This window comes from Alosa pseudoharengus, unplaced genomic scaffold, assembly GCF_046254945.1.
Source record: "Alosa pseudoharengus isolate Yale_2024_CS ecotype anadromous, Long Island Sound unplaced genomic scaffold, YU_APseudo_1.1 YU_APseudo_1.1_scf_21, whole genome shotgun sequence".
Taxonomy (NCBI): Eukaryota; Metazoa; Chordata; class Actinopteri; order Clupeiformes; family Clupeidae; genus Alosa; species Alosa pseudoharengus.
Window position 1 is genome coordinate 20043132 of NW_027468674.1, and position 22753 is coordinate 20065884.

At 42.4% G+C, this 22753-nt stretch overlaps 2 protein-coding genes across 10 annotated transcripts in view; both read right to left on the reverse strand.

Moving 5' to 3' along the window:
• Positions 1–14428, reverse strand: part of LOC143137783 (calcium-activated potassium channel subunit alpha-1a-like) — a 102260-nt gene extending 87832 nt beyond the window's left edge. For all 8 annotated transcript variants that reach the window (XM_076298103.1, XM_076298102.1, XM_076298101.1 and 5 more), the window contains exon 1: positions 13406–14428. In XM_076298103.1, coding sequence (XP_076154218.1) covers positions 13406–13693 — 288 coding nt within the window. In that variant the 5' untranslated portion in view covers positions 13694–14428. The remainder of the gene's footprint in view (positions 1–13405) is intronic.
• Positions 14429–15838: 1410 nt separating this feature from the next.
• The window catches only part of LOC143137786 (disks large homolog 5-like), a 67759-nt gene continuing 60844 nt past the window's right edge, over positions 15839–22753 (reverse strand). For both annotated transcript variants that reach the window (XM_076298105.1, XM_076298104.1), the window contains exons 27-34: positions 21196–21344; positions 20598–20768; positions 19909–20105; positions 19436–19579; positions 18718–18848; positions 18347–18456; positions 17812–17921; positions 15839–17539 (exon numbers count right to left, since the gene is read on the reverse strand). In XM_076298105.1, the coding sequence (XP_076154220.1) occupies positions 17445–17539; positions 17812–17921; positions 18347–18456; positions 18718–18848; positions 19436–19579; positions 19909–20105; positions 20598–20768; positions 21196–21344 (1107 nt within the window). In that variant the 3' untranslated portion in view covers positions 15839–17444. The remainder of the gene's footprint in view (positions 17540–17811; positions 17922–18346; positions 18457–18717; positions 18849–19435; positions 19580–19908; positions 20106–20597; positions 20769–21195; positions 21345–22753) is intronic.

The window sequence follows — 22753 nt, forward strand, 5'->3', positions numbered from 1 at the left end:
TTCAAATGAATCATTGAATAATCAGCATTAGTGACATTAAAGTTCAAAAACTCTTTTATTATTATTTTCACTGTTTAAATAATTGCCATAATAATCTATGATATGACCTAATATGCTGAGGAAATAAATTCAAAAGTGCTTCGGGAAGAAGTTTTTTTTTTCACATACAAGGCATTTCATTGCAGGACTTTATTTTCAACACTTTATTTTTTATCAACACCATCAGGCCGTTTTTTAAAAGTAAATGTTCCAATCAATGATCCAGGCAGCACGTTTTCTTCTCTCTCCTTAATTTTACAGTCTAATTTTTACTGACTAGAAAGGTTAGGGGTCAAAGGTCATACGGAATCGATTAATCTGCACTAATTTTTTTAATCAGTTATTTTTTCTCAAATTAATTAATCGAAATGAATCAGTTATTTTGACAGCCCTAAAAATTATATATATATATATATATATATATATATATATATATATATATATATATATATATATATATATATATAAAAATAAAAACCCTTATGGATAAAAAGGTAGAAATGTTTAATGAATGTTCTCACCTACTGACATAACCCTCTGAACTTGCCAACACCACAAGATCAGATAAACAAGTTTGCATTCAGCACTAGAATGCAAACTCTTGTCAAAGAAAGCACTAGAGATAGGACTTCACTTCCCCAATTCACACGTACCACACCACAAGATCAGATAAACAAGTTTGCATTCAGTACTAGAATGCAAACTCTAGGCATAGAAAGCACTAGAGATAGGACTTCACTTCACGCCTAGACCCAGTGCCACGGAATCAGAAATAACATAAGGAGGTCTGTCTGTACCACCCACTGCTGGGTTCGCATCCTCCACCATCCACTCATCGACATCCTTAATCCATGCCCTCTCTCCCCCTCTCCCAGATGATTTTAATCAGTTTTGTAAAGGATTGCTGGGAAACTATGCGGAAAAAAAACCTAGCTACTGTTGCCACAACATTACAGCCAGTGCAGCAATTTAGCGAGCCCTAAACGCTAAGTCCTCTTCAGCATTAAAATCAGGTGTCCTACTATAATCACCCCTACATGGCTTTGAATGAATGCATGAAGGAAATCAAGTCCCGTAATTGCTCGTGCAGAATACCACTCGTTGCGGGAATGCCACTCTTGGCTAGGTGAGTGCAGCCTACTCCACTGCAGTGGGAGATAATGAATTTAATACGAGACTGCACCTAATAGCCCGATTAGCCGACGCTGGCAGAACACGGGCATGAATAAAGGGATAGTGGCCCTTGTTTGAAATGTAGGATGGACCAGCCAGGGACTAATTGTTAAAGCAGTGGTAGCTGCACCAGGAGCAGGAGCAGGAGGAGGAGGAGGAGGAGGAGGTGGTAGAGGAGGAGGAGGAGGAGATGGAGGAAGTGGAGGCAGAACTCCAGGAAGATGCCAGGGGTGGTGTTGGTGGTGGTATGGCTTGGCGTCAATGCAGCTGTTAGGCCGACTTAAGATTTTGCTACTCAGGGGAGCTAGCCAATTCCTGGGAGATAGGTATTTATAACCATAACCAGGGAGACACACACACACACACACACACACACACACACACAGCCTGGCTTACAGCAACTACTGCACAGAGAACGCCCTGCTGAGCAGGTAAACACACACACACACACACACACACACACACACACACACACACACACACACACACACACACACAGTGACTGTGTATATACACACAGAGGAAGAATGACAGAGAGGCTGAGATAAAGGGAGAGAGAAAGCAAGGCGGAGGGGGGGATGGATGGCCGATGATATATGGACACTGGGGGCAAAGCAAGGAAAGGAACGCAGAGGAGAGTTCAAAAGAGGGATGAATGGAGCTAGAAAAAAGGGATTGCAGAAGTAACGTGTAAGACAAAATACCATCAGGCGTGAAGACAGAGTACAATATTGGCTAAAGGGACAAAAGTAGGGTGGGTGAGATGGACTGTGAGGCGGAGGACGGTGAGACTGACCACGGGTTGTGGTGACTCAGGGGAAAACTGCTTCATTTAACTGAGTATGGGTTCAATATTTCATGAACCGCTGATACTGCGCTCAAAGAAACACAAAAGTACTCTCTTGGAAGTTTCCCATTTACCGAAAAAGGTGTAAATGGCATTTTCACACTATTCATTCATCCAGAAATACAGTAGAACAAGGATTTGGTCTATTTTCGAATACTTGCTGTTTTGCAGATCTACCCTTGTTGCTTTGTTTTCTTCCACCAAACATAAGTACAAGAAGACAAGAGACATGACATGATGTAGTTTTATAGTGAGCGAGAGATTCTGATTATGACTCACCAGGTGACATGGAATGTATATAGTCAGTAACTAAAATGAAAAGAAGTTTTAATATCCACACGACTTGACAACTTCTCTTGTGATTCAGCTTCACTCTCTACATGCTCCCAACAAGTCCCAGCGGAGAGAATGATGAGCTTTACAACTGAACAAATCATGATGAAATTCAGGGCATAAGCTCAACTGAAAAGAAAAGGTGAAAACAGTTTAAGGAGTTTATTGACTTGCTCTACTTCATTTTAATTAATTTTCTCATCCTCAGGGAGGGAAAAAATACAACAACTTGTCGCTGTCACAGTTTGCTGCCTCATTTTTCTAGTTCAATGTGCAAGGCATGCAGGTCTTGCGTGGAGAGAGGACCAAATCACAGTCCATTGCTCACGTTGCAGTATAATGTGCAAATGGTTTGCTTCTTCATGAGTGCCAAATCTACCTCTTGACATTCTCTTGAGATGCAACGCTTGTCAAGGCACCCGACTGTGACAATGTGATGGGTTAAGCTATCCAAAAGTCTTGTGGCACACTGGTGCAAGCCGGTTGGAAAGCGATTCATGAAAAAAAAAAAAAAAACATGAGTCCAACATTCTACCTCTGGAACTGGACGTGTTACAGAGTCAGTTAAATAACAGAGAGAGCCTCAAAGCTCATTGAAGCAGGGCAGGCGTTGCCAGGTTGGTGCTAACCCTAATTTCACAGACAGCAGCGATGCTGGCAGCCAGGTAAGAAAAATATGTCTGTCTGTCAACAAACAAATGGTCATGGCTAGCATAACAAGATGAAGACATCTGGAGGGCATTTCTAGGAAGTGGGTTTACCTGGGAAAGTAAACTTCCTTATAGAGGAGCCCCACAGCTTCATTCACTAAGAAAAACAAAGCTACAAGGTTCTTCTTTTAGGAGGCTTATAGGAGGTTAACTTACACCTTACACAGAACTTACACTAATCCATAGGCCTAGGATTCCAGAAACAGAGGACTGGTTCTGGAACCGGTTCCGTTCAGAATTTTTCAATCTTGCTGCTATCTAGTGAACTAACCTGCATTTCTACCAGTTTTGAAGAAAGACAAGAGTGAGTCATCAACAGAGGGTGCTGTGCTCATATCTGACCTGTAGAAGGGCATGCCCATTCTGATTCACAGGGAAAAATCAACAGTTTTTTTTTTTTTTTTTTTTGGTGCCAACTCCGAAACCAACTTTTTAAGGTTTCCGAACTGATTTATTTTTTGTAGAAATGCTCAGAACGGTTCTCCATATGCAGTGTGAACCAGAGCGGAGCCGGCTCTCTGTTGATGGGAAAGGCCCAACAGTTTTCTGGTGGTGCGCAGCTGCTGAGTGTGTGAAATCCTGCTGAGTCCACGTGAAGAAGGACACACAACACTACTGAGAGAACAATCACAATCACAGAGCCAAGCTACGGCGGCAAGATGCACACAGATCTCCAGAAAACACACCTATTAGATGCGTTCATGGTGCAGAAGTGAAGAAAAATGGTGGGAGAGAGAGAGAGAGAGAGAGAGAGAGAGAGAGAGAGAGAGAGAGAGAGAGAGAGAGAGGGAGGAAGAGGAGGCATGAAAGAGACTTGAGGAAATGGTTTGGAGCTCATGAAGAATGCTTAATTGGCTCTACACAGCTGTCCTGTCACGACTAATGATCGTGTCTAAAACAGTCCCCCTGAAAAAGGCTCCCCTTATAAATATTTTATTTAAACTGTGGCAAAGTTCAAAGATAAATAGCCAGTGGTGATGGCAGACATCCCCAGGACCAATTAATCCTGAGTGGCTTTCTTTATGAATCAAAGGCGGGTGGGGTGTCATCAAAAAGGTAAGTATTCACCTTTTTTTCTGTGTGTTTCTGGTGCAAATGAATGTCATATTTATGTGTGTATTATGACCATGAGTGTCAGCTTCTCAAATGATACACACATATTATGGTTATGGTTCTTAGCAGAGGTTTAGTCCAAATCAGAACACAATAATGACAATAAACATTATTATTAAAATTAACAGTTTAAAGTAGTCAATTAGCCTACAAACAGGGTTAAGGGGCAACATTACGTTTTTAGTTTGTTTATTTATTGTTTATTTTATTTTATTGTTTGTAAAATTGTTTCTCCATCCGGCATCTAATGTCTTGTGTGTGGAGCACTTTGGGTTGCACTCTGTGCACTGCATATAAAAGCACTATATAAATAAAAGTGACTTGACTACAAAGAAAATATTAATAGTAATAGAGTAAATAAAGAATTAATTAGTTAGATACAAGCAAAGATCCGCTTCAACCCTCTCTGATACAAGTAAAGTTAGATAATATGACAAATATTGTTAAACAGATAAATAAATAATGTCCGGATTCCTTATGTTTGTTTTCAGCTAAGTCATCACGCTACACTCTTTGTGTTCAAACACCTGTGGATATGCAAAGGGCTGCAAGTTGAGCGATATGCACCGATTTTATGAACAAGTGGCTGGGAACTTTTTTTTTTTTAAACCGATGCTTTTTAATAAATCTGTCTAATTAAAATTTCCTCTATTTCTTGTTATAAATAGACACATGGAATAATTTATTTCAACAAACCCATTAAGAGCGAAGATAAAGCTTGCGGTCAGTGAGAATCCTGGCAGGTCTTTGCATTATTGAAACACTTGCTCTGTCATTTCATGAGGTTTCCATGAAAAGCTATTCCAGTCTCCACTGTAAATCTGCGAGACATCGATCTTTTTAGAAGAGAGGGCCAGACCTTTAAGTGAGACTCCACCAAACCAGGAAATGGGAGGAATAATTATAGAAGTGTAGCTATAGAAGCTACACTTACAGTAGCTATAGAAGTGTTAAGCTACAGTTACAGTAGCTATAGAAGTGTTAAGCTACACTTACAGTAGCTATAGAAGTGTTAAACCATTACACTTTGGGCTGGTTTCCCATAGATGGTCTAAGACTAGTCCTAGACTAAATGTGTTTTTCAATGGGAATCTCTATTGAAGTTCTCTTTCAGTCCAGGACCAGGCCTAACCCATGGAGAGGAAACTGTCCCTTTGTGTTGTGGTGACAGCTACATTACAAAAGTATGCCCCCGTGTTTTGTCTTTTTTCTCCATTTTACATAATCATTGTGAAGGCAAAAGAAAAGACTTTGTGAAGAAACCCCTGTGTTAGCACTCATTAACCATTGGCCCATGTTCATTAGCAAAAATCCAGCAATTACACCTGACCAGCCCTCTCTCGCTCATGCTGCGCTTGCTCCTGAAGACTGTTTCCATATACAGGGCTCTGGGTATTAAATGAGGCCCTAGAGGTTTCATTTTTCAACTCTCTTCCCCCTGTTGCCTTCTTAAGACCCCCCCCAACACACACACACACACACGGACACACACACTCCCCAACACCCCCCTCCCCACACACACACACACTCCCTAACACCCCCCCCCCACACACACACACACACACACACAGGGTCAATTACACTGTACTGAGAAATTAATGAGAAGCCTTATTCTAGCGTGGCACGTTGCCATGCATTATTTTTTATCATATTGCCTGTAATATCTCTCTCCACACACACACACATACATACACACACTCCCCAACACCCCCGTCCCAAAACAAGTCTTCTCATCTTGGTCTCAGCTCAACTCTGGGGGTTTCCAGATATCTCTGATTGGAGCGCGAGGCCATTTGGTTAATTGCTGCAGCCCGCCTCACAGTGAAGTGCTTGGGGCTACTTATTACCACGTTCATATTTCATCTCCCTCAGCGCTCGCCTCGGAGAGGCTGCAATTATTATTACGGGCGCTAAACGGACACAGCCAAAGGGTGATGGAGAGAGACACGGGAGGCAGGTATTCAGGCTGTTGAGCGCCAACACGAGGATGGAGCCCCAGCCATAAGGACGCTGATGAGAGAGAAGTGATGGGAGTGATGGTTGCGGTGGTAGTGTAGTGATTAAGGAGCTGGGCTAGCGTGCAGTAGCTTGAAAGTTGTGGGTTCAAATCCCAGCTTCCACCGTAGTGCCCTTGAGCAAGGCACTTAACACTGAGTTGCTCTGGGGACAATGTAACAATGCCCTTGTAATGTAAGTCACTTTGGACAACAGTGTCTGCTAAATGAATACATGCAAATGTAGAACCAAAAGGAGAGACGCATGTTGTGCTTTTGTTGTGTGTGATTCTAGGCTATATGTCACGGGCATATTCCAACATCAACAGCTTTGCCTCCAGTATACTTTGCTATACACAAATCCCCATTAAAACAATCCCCTGGCTTTGGCCTGATGAGAGAGAACGCGACTGATGAGGGGTGATTTGAAGTTGATCAGTAAATACAGAGATTTCAATCATACCCTGACAGTCATAGGTAAGACTGATTGCAGCACTCCATCTGTCTAATAGGGCAGGAGCACATACTGTATCAGCTGCCTTAATGATCAGCAAAGCCCTCGGGCATAAGGACGAAATCAAGACTAAATACGACGAGGATGGAACAGAGGATGGAGGTGAAGATAAACTGAGAGAGAGAAGTTACAGAAATCTTAATAATAATCTTAGATTTCGATAGCAACAGGTAGTTAGGATTATATAGCGCTTGGGCTGCAGGATTGCACAAACGATTACAACCCTTAAGATAATGGCCATGTGATTTCTATTAAGAAATCCAATCTATTGCACTCTCTGTAATATCATAGATCCAAACATAATCACATCTTAGCACAACTGTCTCCATTAAAATGCCTGGGGCTTCCAGTGATATCCACACCCCTGTGTTATCTGCACAAAGCTTTATGATAACCATTTCATTAGAAGGCTTTGAAAAGGTAAGGATGACTATTTAAACGTCAATATTTTGATGGTTTGCTATTCGTGCTTGAAACGTGGATTGTGATGCTTTGAAGGGCGCCTCTTTACAATCAATCCATCCAAGCTGAAATGACACATCGCTCTCCAAGCTGGCATTTAAATTCAGTCGACTAACCTCTCCAACCACAGAAAGCCGGAATAAATCAGCTAATGGTAGTGGTTAAGACTGGTATGTATGAAGAACAGCCTATCTAAAAGACTGGCCTGATGACCGTCACATCTAATCACATATTAAAACAGCTTTATGAAAAGCATGACATTAATATCAGACAACAGCAGTACCATAAGCTTCTTTACAAACGCAAAGGCCTCTTTAGTAGTCTGTGGGCATTCATTCATCATGTTAAATCTTATTCAGTGTCATTTAGAATGTGTGTGTGTGTGTGTGTGTGTGTGTTTTTTGTTTGTGCATGATCCCTCAACCAGACAGTCTGGACACTAAACAGTAATAGTGGCAGCAAAAGAGGAAGAATACTGTCAAGCCCTTTCGACCAAAAAGCACTACTGCCCACACACACACACACACACACACACACACACACACACACACTGATCTTAATTGACTTTTTACTCAGTAGAGACTGTAGCTTTATTATAACTTTTCAATCTATTACTATGATGGTTCTTCATTATTGACTTACATTCTTGAATTTCCCCTAGGAATCAATAAAGTATCTATCTATCTATCTATCTATCTACTGCCCTATACTCAACAAGGGACCGAGGGATCCATTACATACAGCAAAGGCAGCAGTAAAGGAGGAAGAGGAGGAGGAGGAGAAATAAAAAGTTAATTTGCAAAGCAATTATGCCGCTGTGTGTCCAGTCCACATCCAATATGGTGATTGGGCATTAGAGCTAAACCAAGGGGGAACACGGAGCCCCCACCTGAGCTGCGAAGGTTGTGCGTTGCTTTGCCCTTCTGCTGTTTATCGAGGTCTCACCTGCGCCTCTTCAGCAGATAACAGCGGCCATTAATCCAGACACGAACCCAGAGAACAGCCGCTTCGTATTATCACTTTAGCGCTCGGCTGTGACCAGAGGGCATCGCAATGGCCTTCAAAGGGGCAGGAAAGGGCGGAGCCCGATTGTTGCAACAAAAAAAAATCAATGACACAAAAACGTGCAGCCTGGACAATGAGAGCGTAGTCTTTCTAAACAACAATAATAACAACAACAATACTACTACTATAACAACAAGTGGGAAATGTGCATTTGTAATGATATGTTGGTTGTTTGTTTGAGAGGTTGCTGTTGCAGCTCATCAACTCCCATCTAAGAAAGATAACGGGGATGTGGTATGTTGAATGTTTGTGCTGTGTGGGCAATGCACACGCTTATGCTTTTCACATGTGAAGTTCGATGGAAAAATAAAGATCAATAATGAATTTAATTGATAAGAGATAAGACCCCCCCCCCCTTTCTGTTTCTCAAGATCGTCGATGAGGTGGTTGGGGGGGGGGGGGGTGCTGGGGGGATGTGCTGAATAGCCCAGACAATTGCATAAGTGAGATTATGCCTTCTAATGAAACACTTCTGCTGTTACCAAGCAACAGGGACATCCGATCCATATACAATATAGGTGCATGACACTGCATTTAAGTGGGGGGAAAGGACCCTGAAGACACTGCTGTTTGGGGACAGGGTTTGTGTTAAGCTGGCACAACAAAACCAGTTCCCTATGGATGGATCAAGGCATGGGAAATGAAAACAAACCTTGGGCACTGGAAAGGTTCTGAGCGACGCATTCAAAGGGGAGTATGAATTACACTGTTTTTCAATAAATGACACGACAGCATGAATTGCATTTAAAAGAGTCGGGGCCTAGAGAAATCTGATGAATGGAAGTCAAGGAGAGAGAAAGGTAGAGAGAGAGAGAGAGAGAGAGAGAGAGAGAGCAGAGAAAGAGAAACTAACCACACTCATCCCCTACACGTTACATTAGCACCAGCAGACCCAACCATGCCATCCACCTGACTGGTTCACTCTCCTCTTTTTTGGCAGCTGGGTTGAGCTGATGGTTGCCACTCGATTGCATAATTACTGCAGAAATGACTCACCGCGAAGATGACAAATGGTGACAATGTTTAATTTATGCTCAGTGATTAATAGGTCCACAGATAGATAGTGATACTTCAGAAACCAGTCAGCTCATGAAACAGTGTAACAAATATTCTTGAGAGGGATGATCTTAGAACAGATCTTACCCATTACCGACATAAAGTGAGATTTTCCAAGTTATCTGATTAAATATGCAGCAATTCAATTATGTAACAATTATCATTCATTCTCTCTCTCACATACACACACACACTCACAGACAGAAACACACACACACGCACGGGCACATACACACACACACACACACTCACAGACAGAAACACACACGCATAGCTGTGTAGTCTTAATATGTCTCAGGACTGCCTCCCAACACGTTGTGGTCAGACAATTGTGGACCAGTCATGGGATCGTCTTGAAGTTACTGACTGACAGTGCATGGGTGTAGTTCAGAATTCAATTACATTACTGGAGCTCTACAAACTCATTTAGACTGTCATATCTATCTATTACCATTACTGTTTTCTAACATTACATTAGTTGGATGTTACTCCTTTGTCTAGCATCTAGACATAGAGGCTGACTATTTGTTGGGCTGCCAACCATATAGGCCCTTTCAATCTGTTCCTCAAGGATTTCAAGTTGAAATGCTCAAAACCGATGCAGATACTTTGAAATGAAAATGAATCGGACTTATAATGCTCTACAATATACTGACTTTAAAACATGTTTCTTCTTTTTTTATTATTTGTCCCCAATGTTACCAATGTTACCTTAATGTTGTTTTCTGTGCCACCGGAAAAGCCTTAGGAATGCACATGTTTGTTTATGCAGTTGAAAAGGTTTATAGAAACTTAGAAATGTTAGAAAAAACTATGAATCTATTCCTCCTTGGATCCATCTATGCATCATACCCAATTCATCCCTGTCTCCCTCTCTATATATATCTATTTAAAAATACCTGATAAAGTAAGGCATCCCCTCCTTTGCTGGCTGACAAACAAAATTACAGAGCAGCTCCCTTCCCTTCTGACCAATAATCGCATTTGTGATGGGGAGTTTGACCTGAATATGTCTTAAATGCAACCTCACCCCACTTAATCCTGGCCATCCCCTGAAGATAACCCAGCACTGCACCATCACATATACAAACATACATGCACGCACGCACACACACACCGACACCCACAAGCACACACACACACACACACACACACACACAAAGATGGTGGTGCTCAATTTAAAATAAACAGATGGGTATATGATCACTTGATTGACAAACTCAGTTATCTGAGCAGTAATCAACATCACCGCAGAAGTAGCAGAAAATTATCCAATTTGTCATGATTTCAAGAGCTTTGTTTTTCATGGGTGGCTCATCAAGGATGTGAGAGAGAGAGAGAGAGAGACACACCCCTGCCCAGACCTCTCCAGAATACACTCTGAAGGGGACTTAAAGGCCAACAGATGGCTTACCCAGAGCATGCAGCATCCTCTGCTTTTATGTTTAAATGGTCAAATGTGAATGCACTCTGCATTACAAAATCAAGTTTGTATTTGTTTAGTTTTCAAAGAGAAAAGCTTTACAGAACGCCCAGTAGTTTCGATGTTGTAGAGATTTGTCCCTTTCCATAGCGCCTTCATAATTACATTATGGCCTTGGGTTGGAAAATTATATATTTTCCAATGATGCAACACATATGTTGCACCTTGAGGAAAGTCACAGAATTACATAAAAAGTCAATTGGACATATAGTTCACTAACACTGGTAAATTAAATTATCACCACTGATGCAATTAAGCAAAAACGCCCTTTAGGCTTCCTTCCTGCCTATTCCTCTCATTCCATACTACTGTAATAATACCCTCCAACACACACACACACACACACACATTTTTGAGGTAAACACTCAGTTTTTCTTCATGAACAGAGCCAAGCCACCAGCACCAGCCTCTTTGAAGGCTAAAATGCCACAGAGCCAACCATGCCCACTGTAGAGGCCAAGGGCTTTTGAAGGTCAGTACCCTGGCAGTTGGCAATGGAAGCAGTGGTCACATCAGCTGACAGTGAGAAGCAGAGATACCCTGTGTGCATGTGGGAAGAAATATCTATTCATTTACGGTTCTAGTTTTATCCAAGGGAGTTGTTTCAAGCGAAATGCCAATTGCAAGACAGCAATCTCCTCTTAGTCCATTTTGGTAACAGTTTCAATTAAATGTTTGGATTTGTGAGTCTGTGTGTGCATTGCAATCTGGCCTTGAATATCCCTCTGAAATGGTGTGCCACTTTCAGGAAACTGAGCTGAAGTGATAGCTGGTAGCTGTCTTATAGTGTTAAAAATTGTAGAGGGAAAAATGTAGATATTGGTAGTAAGCTGCAATGCTGTACGTGCATTTTTTGTTTATTTTATCCCATGCGTCATATAAATACGATCTGATTGTGAGCTAAAGTTGTGACAGACTCATTTGTTAAAGCTGAGCAAAACCTCTTTATCTTAAAAAGATTGAACTTGTGGAAGCAAACCAAACATTTCTTTATCAGTCAAAGTCAAACCCAACTGTCGTAAATGTAATGCATTTCCTATTTCCACATCTTTCACACTTAATACAGAGAAAAAAACAAGTGTACCCTGACCTCATAAAACCCAAAGACTTGTTTACTAAAAATGGACATACTAAAAATGCCCACGTAGTCATCATACAATTCGTTTTAAATGACAGAGCTAGAGGGATTGTTCACTGTAATACACAGCAGTAACAAAATTGACAGGCCTATCCAGTTTTCTACATCTATCCATACCTCATAAAGGTGTCTGAATAGGCAAATAGTTTGCATCAACGTCTGTCATATTTCATGCAGATGTTGAAGGTTGAGAACTGTAGTCCATTTCATGGACGTTGAATAGAATAGCCTGCTATCTTTATGGACTGTAAATCTGTAAAGTAAGGATATCTGATGCCGACAGGTAGCAAACAATAGGCACGTATGAACCTGTCAAACTAAAAAGACCTCATTCAAGAACATAATAGACTATTATTAATGGAAAAGCAATCAACTTGTTGATAACTGTCCTGCCCTGTAACACAAATATCCTCTCTTTCCGTTGGTTTCTCCACAGACGGGCAGAAAACAAGCTGGTTTGTGTAAGATACAATATTCTCCTATACAGCATGAACTTTCCACTAGTGGCACGCAGCGCGACAAACAACCACATGCCTCACTGTAAAGCAGCCGTTTGACTTCGGTGAGACCTTTCAGCAATGTCTCGCAGAATTCAGAGAACAGTGTTTGACAGGGGACAGAACAGGAGCAACAGCTGACAAGAGGGGTGTGTAGACAAGCTATGGCCGGGCAGACCTATTCCTGACTCTGGCTGGAAGTCAAACCCAAGAGGAGGAAACATTGTTGCAGCTCGCGACTTCCCAAATCGCTTTACTAGCGTTAATTAGCGCAGCTTTAATGTTTATTTTTGTGTGGTAAGGCTTGACAAAAATGTAAATAACATTTTTGAATATTGTTTGTAAGTTAATGAGACCATGTCATTGTTGCAATACAAAACGTGTTCGTGGTCAAATCTGATAAATTATGTAGATGTATTAATCCAACATAGCCCTATATGACTGCTTGTCGTAAAATGCATGTTACATACTGTACACGCACGGCCAGATGCGCGGAATATGTTCCTTGGAGAGCGAATGCGCACGTCATAGAAAATCTAGATATTTCCGTTAATGTTCATCTTGAAAAACTTTAGAGGTGATACGAACAACAAGTGGTAGAAGCAAAGAGATTCAGCAACTGGCTATAACGTATAACACCAAACTATATATCTGGAGGAGAGCGAATATGTTTACTTTATACGCGCAAATGCGCCCACGCACGACGCTTAGCCTACTTTCTAGAATAATTCGTTGTGCTATGTCTGACAGTGATGTTGCCCTGTTTTCACACTTTGACAGTTGTGTGCGCGCTTGTGTGATGGGAATGATGTAATTGTCATCCCATGGCCGTAAATCCCTTCTTCTTGAGGGTTTCTGATGTGTATGCAAACGCTTCGTGGAAATAATCGTGCACTGAAAGAAGATATGATAAAGGAGATGTGTGACATTTCAAGCACAGCACATATTCGAATAGACGGAACCATAAAAGTCAGAAATTACCTTCTTTTTGACGTTACAGTGGCAACACACAGTCCACAGGTATTTCAGAGTTCGCCATAAAAGTATGATGAATAAACCTCCAAAGAAAGTGACCATGGACGAAGCAAGGAATGCCCACCACATGCGCTGACCATTATCGCAGGGCACGTCGGGCGAATACGGGATGATCACGTCCATCTTGGACATATGGATAGAGGACGTCCCCGGCTTAAAATTGCCACTTTTATAATTAGTCATTATACTATTGCCAGTGCCAACAGAACGGTTGCCATCCTCAAGAACTAACATCCAGAGGTTTGAGAGGAGCACCTGTCAGCGCCCCCTAACCCATGTTCAGCCATGTTGCTTCAGCTGCCACCCCTTTCCTTCGATACGGTCTCATCAATTCTCCTTTATACAAATCAGTACCCAGAGTAACCAGTGACGCACAGCCGAGTGTAACTTCGTCCAAATCGCCACTTGCACTCCACCTCCAAACGCACCAGGTCCTTCACGAAACGTTCCGAGTGTGCTGTGTTCAATCTCCAGATGAGAAACAAATTGTTCAAATATTCATATTTTACAGTTTCCTTGTAATTAATCCCAAGGCTTTGCTGTGAACGCTCAGCACGCTTGATGACCGCGAATCTCTCACATTTAGCCTACATATCAAACAGAACAGTAGTGTCAAACAGACGTTTTCCAAACTCCACCTTGTCGATAACCTCAGTTTAGCCCTAGCCTACTGCTGATTTTGTCTGCTAACCGTGGAACGCGGTCCAGATTCACAGTCCGTTCGTGAATAATCCGTAAAGTACTAGCCTACATGTATTTTAACTGTTGTTCTTTTTCTGCTCATCTAGCGTCGCCAGACGCCAGCTGAAATTCCCTGTCAACTGCAACTCAGCGGGGGAGATTTACAGGTACGAAGGCGGAGTCTAAACACAAAACCCGCTTGTGTAAAAGCCTGTAACACTAGACGCTGACGGCACGTCAATGTATAGTTTGTAATAGTATTAAGAAACGTATATTTATTTCATGGCGTTAACGTCAACATACTCTGACTTAAATTTCAAAACAAAGCGGCACTGTAGCCTACTGGGTGGAGCCGTAAAGAGCGGAAATGCACTTGATTTGCAGCACCGGTTTGTGAGGATGAGACCAAAACGACGCCTATTTACTTCATCGCAACATTATGGATTTTTCATAAAGAAATATTTTTGCGCAACTGTTTTGCACAGAGACTATCAATGGCAAAATATTATGAGGAAGTATAGGCTAGTCTACGATTATGGTACAAATGGAGGGCAAACATGTTTTCATCACTTCATCCTGAGAGGATGTGAACTCCATTTGAAAACCTGTTGAGCGCTACAGCGACTGATGCGATCCCCCTCCTCCGAAGCGCACGATTTAGCATTAACCACGCTAACAGACCTTGACGACGAGGCTACATGATTAAATATGGTGGCATCTTCTTGACCTTCTCATTATGATTGATAAGATTTGTCCCGTATGTCGCTCGGTCATTTACAACATCTTCAGATTTGCTGTATGGGTACCGGTGCCCTTCACTGCAGGGCATAACTTTTGTAATTCATATCGTAAAAGAGACATTTTTCTGAAATAAACAAACTAGCCAATGGAATACATCAGCTGAAATGCCAAGTCATTCGGCATTGGCGAATGGCCTACTGCATTCCATGTTTGAGCAGGCTAAAATAGCTAAGTGATGCGTTGTTTTGTCTAGTCTACAGTATATGGTAGGCCTCTTGGCCACAGTGTAGATGAGCTATGCAGTATTATTTTCCCTCCATCTCCTCACTATTTTGTATGTTTTAAAACATGTTTAGTGTGAAGACTAGGCTACCATATGATCCCAATATATGTAGGCCTAGTTATTTAAAGGGGGGAAACCTGCTTATCTAATCTAAGCCAAGCCAATTCTGACCAAATGTGAAATGGAATATGATCACTTTCGTTGATTGCCTTCTGTATAAGATGAAGTTGGCAAAGTTTCAGTGAAACTACCCCATCTAGTGCCCAAATGAAGATTTAACCTAGCCTAGGCTACTTGGCGTCTCCTTGATGCCTGCATTTTCAGGCATGAAGAATTTCTTAAGGTTACGTTAGGTTTGTGATCGATGTTATGTTCAGCTGTAAATGCATCTAAAACAGAATTCAAGCTAAAACTACTTCATTATGACATTGTTTTATAAAAAGCTAGACTTTCTTTTTGAGGAGCTAAACAAACTCATCACAGACCACATTATAAAACTATTATTAAGTATCTCGCTGCATAGACTCTTTGGTATGGCTAGACCGAAGTAACCACTTAACATTAACACACACTATGGATATACAGTATAAAATGAGCCAACCAAAAATCACTCTATACAGGTGGCCCTGAAATTAGGATCCAAAAAGTAGATATGGACAAGACACACAGAGAGCACAATTTAAGTTGTATTTATTAATTTAACATTAGATAGAGGTCATGTCTATTCATTGAGAAGAATCCCAATTTTGAGCATAATGCTTACACATTTGGTGTCTTCAATTGCGAGAAATGTCTCTCTTACAGTAATCACTTACTGGAAAACCCAGCAAAGTTATTTTGACATCACTGAAGTAATGATTCCAAATGGTTTGTTGTGAATAGATGGTCCAACCACAGGATAGCATTTTCTTAATAAAAAAAAATGTGCAAGAGAACATCCCTTTTTCACTTCATGATTTAAAGTAGGAGAACAATTCCTGCTTTGTGTACAGGACATTAGTGAAATGTTAGGGACATGATATGGGGAACACACTGACGATACACACACGCACACTTACATATGTGCACAGACACACGCGCGCACACACACACACACATGCGCACACACACACACACACACAGACACACACACACACCACTTGCATTTGCTTGTACAGGATAACTAGTCAACGTACCTAAAATAAAACAGCAATATGATAACAAAAATATATTTCAGAGTGTAAATGCTAGAAGGGAAAGATTCAAGTGCAAAACAGAGCCAAAATAAGAAGGGAGACTTGGAGATTTGGCACAATGTTATACTGAGGGACAGGATTCTGTTAAGACTGAGCACTGGATTCATCCTTTAGTAACATATCTGCATCTCACTTCAGAGCTACACAACCATATTAAATAACATCAACAGTAATATCAATAATAATAATAATAATATAAAAAAAGTTAATCGGAAATTAACAAGGAGGGAAATATTAAATGACCATACCGTCAAAACAAATTGCACCAGTACTTCTTGTCCTTTAAATAGATACATTAAAATCGACGAGAATAAGAGACGAGGAACACACAGGAGAAAATAAAAGACATTGGGTGATTTCCCACAGAGCGAGCATCATCACTTGCTACATTAGACCAAGTCTGCGACCTAGCAGTGAGATTTTACATGATTAAATCAAGAAGAGACAAATATTGTGTGTCATTAGGCTGTTGCATGCTAGCGACAAACATAATCTTTCCTTAGGAGTACCCCAGGCTAATAGTAGCTAATACGTTATCAAAGGTGAACCCTCAAACAGGTCTGCTCTGACTAGTACAAAGAACACAGAATTGGGGAGAGGCTTGGGATTAAAGGATGGGTGAGGTTTCAAAAATTAAAAAAGAGAGAGAAAACACATTCAAGTACGCAAGACAAAAGTACATAAACACAACTGTTGTTGATTGTAAACGAGTGTTTGTTTGTTTTTGCCTGAAATGAAGTGTTACTATTGTGACTGAAGGAAAAAAAAAAGCTTCGGTAGTGTCAAAGTGGCCAGGAGCCGCAGTGATGCAAATGCAATAGAAATGTGAACATGTCATTAACAACACACACATACGTTTAGTCTGTTGTACCCCTTCACATGGTCAAGGTGTTTAGTGTTCTTGTAGTTTTTTAGTGTTCAGCGATGTGTTTTTGTAGTCGCTGTTGTTGTTGTTGTTGTTGTTGTAGTAGTAGTAGTTGTTGTTCTAGTGTTTTATCTGTTTTTATTGTAGTTGTTGGCGGCGATGTGTGATTTAAAATGGTGATCAATCGGGAATCCAGAGGACTTTGCTTTGCTCTTGATCCACGATGGTCTCGATCTGAGTGCAAATGTAGGCCAGACTCCCTGCCTGGACCACCCCTGAGAGGAGAGAAAAATACAAACAAACAAAAAAAACAAAACAAAAAAAAACGACAAAAGGATGAGTTTAGCCCAGTTTCATTCTAGCCAATACAGCATGGCAGTGACTTTAGCTTCACTGGCCATGAACATAGTGGAGAGATAAACCATCTGCCACATGTGTTTGCCACTAGGGCTAAATATAAAAGCAATTTGCAAGATAAATAATACTACATACATGTAATACAGATCTAAATATAGCTCATTGGGTTTCCATTGAGTATGAGACAGACCTGTGAAGTATTTGCTGTACTCCTGTTCTGTCTTCTGTGCAACTTCAAACTGTTCCTTGGAATGTTTTTGAGAGACTTTATCCCGCAGATAAACAGGGTCCTTTTGCTCCCTGACAGACAACCAAAAACACTCACATCATATGAAATTCTGGTAATATGGTAGCTTTCTTAACCAGGTCTTTTTTTGCCTTGTTTCATTATTGACAGTGATGTCAATAGACTACATAAACAGGGACACTCCAGTTAGGTCCCACCAGAGATGCCAACTTTCAAAGATGATGAGATGCATGCAACATCAAATACCACACACACACACACACACACACACACACACACACACACACACACACACACACAATAACACTGCATAAAGAGTGGAATCGTTTCTACAGGCAGTAGAAACAGTCTAGATTGTCACTGGAAGAGCAGCGCATCAAAGTGGTAGAAAGGGGGGGGGGGGGTCTTTGAAGCAAATGCTAATTCAAACATACTGCATAGATAGCGTCAGATGTCTTTGCTAGAGATGCAGACTTACTTGATCTGCTTGGCGTTCTTGTAGCGGATGAAGATGACAATGGGGTAGATGTGAACGCTGTGGAGGCGCTCGATGGCGTGGGGGGCGATGTCCAGCAGACAGTGGCAGTCCTGGGGGTGAGGAGGGCACACGTGAGTTTGGTTCCCGTGTAGAGCACCAACTATTAGTAGTGTCTACAAGTGCTAATAAGTAGAAAAACTATTGACATGACCAAAGATTCTAGAAACAGAGCTATCGCTCCGCTCTAGAAATAAAATTGTGTATTAGAAAAAATACAGGACAACCGTCCCCACACTACCCCCCCTCCCCCCCCCGATTTCATTACAAACAAACAAACAAACAAACAAACACATAAAGAAATCAAACATTACCTGCTTCTCGGTCACCTCCTTGATGGAGGCCACAGTGGTCACATCAAAATGGCCACTCCTGCGTTTGTAGTCAATAAATAGGCAGTCCTTCACTCCTCTCTCTATGGCCTGCTGGGATGCCTTCATTACCTCTGCACAAAAACAGCCAGATTGGAATTATACAAACCAGGACAGCATGATAACACAATCTGGATGTGGAGCTTCTTCAATCTTGGCAACAGTTGAATGGAAAACAGGCAAAAAATAAAAATAAATAATCCTATCTGACAAATACTAAGTGATACACACGCACGCAGCTCTGAATGGCAAAGTCAAAGGTTTATGCTGAGCTGAGCTGAGGGTCTGATGATATTAAAATAAAATGTGCATGTTGCTTATTCTGTGAACCTTGATAAAGGCTGTTTGCCGACATATCAGTCTCGAATAAATAACTTAAAAAGAGATCAGTGTGTGGCCATCCTGTCCAATCAAATAATAGTGTAAATAATACTAATATGGATGAATTCAATAGAAAATAATAAAAACAAATGTGTCTGGCCCCAGCCGTGGCGCAACTGGCTGGGGCACCTGCACAGTACGCCGGCGACCCGGGTTCAATTCCCGCCCCGTGGTCCTTTTCTGGATCCCACCCCGACTCTCTCTCCCACTCGCTTCCTGTCCATCTCCACTGTCCTATCAAATTAAAGGTATAAAAAGCCCAAAAATGTGTCCAACTCACCCAGCGGGCATCTGCAGAACTTGCAGTCGGCCTGTTTGACCAGCATGTCTTTGGTGGGCTCCACCAGTGGCCCCAGGAGGAGCACTGGCCTGGGGGAGATGCACTCCACCTTCTGGACGCGCTGGTAGGCCACGTTCACACAGTCTGCACAGAGAGGCAAAGACAAACACACATGAACAACACACACACACACACCACCGACCTATTGACACAAACAGATACACACACACACACACATATATATATATATATATATATATATATATATATATACACACACACACATATATATATATATATATATATATATATATATATATATACACACACACTGAATTCAGAGAACACACACACACCGACTGACCCATTAACACAAACAGACAGACAGACACACAAACACACTCTGAATTCAGGCACAGAGCCTGAGCACTTTGGAGAAGTTTGGAGATGTGGGGGTTGTGAGGGCGTCTCACCCTCCATGTAGGGGATGGAGTCGGTGCTGATGGCGTCGGGGGCAGGCGTGTCCTTGCCCTCGCGGGACGTGCTGCGCTTGTGTCGGTTCTTCCTGCGGAAGAAGGAACGCCGCGCAGCTGCCGACAGGCTCCGGCTGGAGCAGGCCTCCTCCTTCCCGTCCGGAACGCTCAGCCGACGCTGGAGCTCCTGCTCCAACCTGTGGTTTTCCAGGGGGAAATAGTGGGTGAGTGTTACCATCTGATTCTGGGAATGTCTTATTAATGTCTTCCACCCTCAGGAGAACAAACGTTCTAAATACAGAAGCAGCTTTTGGACCTTGACATGTTCCAAATTATTTTTCCACCATTCTTATCCAAAATGGAAAAGTGTTGAAAAGGAGGTTTCACATTTCACATTAATATTCTGATTTGACACATTAATATCACACAGTGTCAAATCAGACTACTAGACATATTACAAATGAACTGAATACGGGCGTGGTGAAGCAGAGGGAACGTCACAGACGGACAATCGGTCCAAATGGGGTTTGATTCCCACCATTGGGAGTCTGTGCCACATTGGACAAAGGTGCCTAAATATCAGCCAGCCAACTTTCAGTCAACTAACTAACTTAAATACACAGTTCTGAACAATATCTGAGTGCTGCACGCAGAGAGATGGTTTGTTGCTCTGCGGCTGTGGTCCTTACATGTATTTGCTGGGGATCTGGCCTCTGCCTAGTCTCTGTGCGTTCTCGTCGAGTTGCCAGGCCATCCAGTAGCCAAAGTTGCCCTTTGGTAGCGTGTCGTCCACGTAGAGGATGTCGTCCTTCTTGAAGCTCAGGTCCTCATCCACCTCAGCCATGCGGTCATAAAGTGCTCTGCTCAGAAGACACAGGCAAACATTTGGTAAAGCACTTCAACGTACTTCCAGGGGTAATCATTCAGACACCCATCATTAAGGCTCTCTCATATTTGATAAATGAATGAGAAGGAGACAATATGTCAGTGCTAATTTATACACTAATGATTTCAGTAGAGGTTAATAGTTTTCTGCCTCAAAATCGTTTTGTCAGTGGGGCTCTTTTTCACAGATTTCCCGACTGTGAAGTAGCATTTTTGGACTATAGGTTAAGCACCATTGTGGTAAAACACAACAACTAGCTGCAGACAGGGCTAGGTCAAACTATTGTGATTAATGAACAAGGATTGTCTTGACAAAACTGGACTTAATTCTATTACTGATGGTATGCTGGCATTGCTGGCGTGACTGGATTGGTGTGTGTGTGTGTGTGTGTGTGTGTGTACCTAATGTAGAAGCCATCTCCAGGGCTGTCCCTCAGCATGTTGAACTCCTCCAGGCGATGCTGCACCCGCAGGGTGACCGTGTCCAGGGGCTTCAGCATCTCCAGGTACGCCTCCTCCGCCGTGCGGCCCTGCAGGCTCACTGAGCTGTACTGTAAGAGGGACGACAGGACCGGTCAGGACGGGACACATCACCTCTCTGCACACTCTCGTCCACACACACACACACAAACACTGGTCAATCAAACAATGGTCAATCAATGCAACTGCCCATGGGAAGGTGAGCAGACCACAAAGGGAATGAAATGCCCGCACTCTGCTAAAACTTCCATACATTTATTAAGTGCTGCAACGTTTCGACCAGGCTGGGTCTTCCTCAGGCAAAGGTGAGCAGACCAGACACTATCGATACAACTGTACTAGACAATGTAACGACCATAGAGAAAACAGCAGAGAATGATATAACAGCTGGTGAAGAATAAACTGTAAAGAAAGTAGAAGGACTTGCTTAACTATGCATGCTGGTACATACTTGTATTAAAAGTTACAAAATGTGTCTCCTTACAAAAATGGGGCCAAACAATTCCCCAAAGAGCGGTGCTTTTTAAAGGCACTCCAAACTTCAAACTTAAAACACGCTTCTGAACTGCACAGGAAGTGCCCTGGGAGTAAAGAGTGGAGCCAAATGACACCCAATTGGATGCAGGAGAAGTGCTTTAAAAAAAAAAAAAAAAAGACGACATCTTTGGGAGTCATTCTCAAATGCGAGGCCGAACTGCACGCAACTTCTGTTGAAGTTTAGCCTTTGCAGGACGGTAGCAGGGCAGGTCACCTGGGGAGGGTTAGAATATTACAGGCAGGGATTGGGTCAGATGTGGGGGGGGGGGGGGGGGGGGGGGTTGATGGGGGGGATTAAGTGCCACAGTTCTCCATCTCAGTGCGGAGGGGATGGACGGGGCTCCGGACAGCTGCAGGTTTTTGAGCCCGATAGTGAGATTAAAAGCTTTTCATCTTTGGGTGTCCTCTCTTCAACTCCAGCGCCTGCTCCTGTTGCATCCCTGTGAACATCCTCTTCTCGTTCTGTATCTCTAGCCCATCATGTACCTCCCCCCGCCCCCCTCCCCCCATTCCTCTCACTCCTCTGTCTGCAATCTCATCCATCTCTGCTCCTCCTACCCTCCCAACTCATTTTTGTCTCTTTCATTTCACTTGTTATCTCTTTTAAATCCCCCCCTCCCTCCCTCCCTCATTTTTCACCCCATGTACTCATCCTTCTCTCATCTTTTTTTTTATCACTCCCTGTCCTCCACATCTCTCTCTCTCTCTCTCTCTCTCTCATCCCTTGTTCACCCTGACCCCCCCCCCTGCCTTGTTCGTCTCTCTCTCTCTCTCTACCCTACATCTCTCTCTCTCTCTCTTTCATCCCCCACTCTCCCCCTCTCTCTAGCCCTCATCCCTCTCTTCCTACCCAACACCCCCCCCCCAATCCATCTCTCTCTCCCCCCTCTCTGTCTCAATCCAGTTCCATTCAGTGTGCTTCAATGCTATGACCATTCAGAAA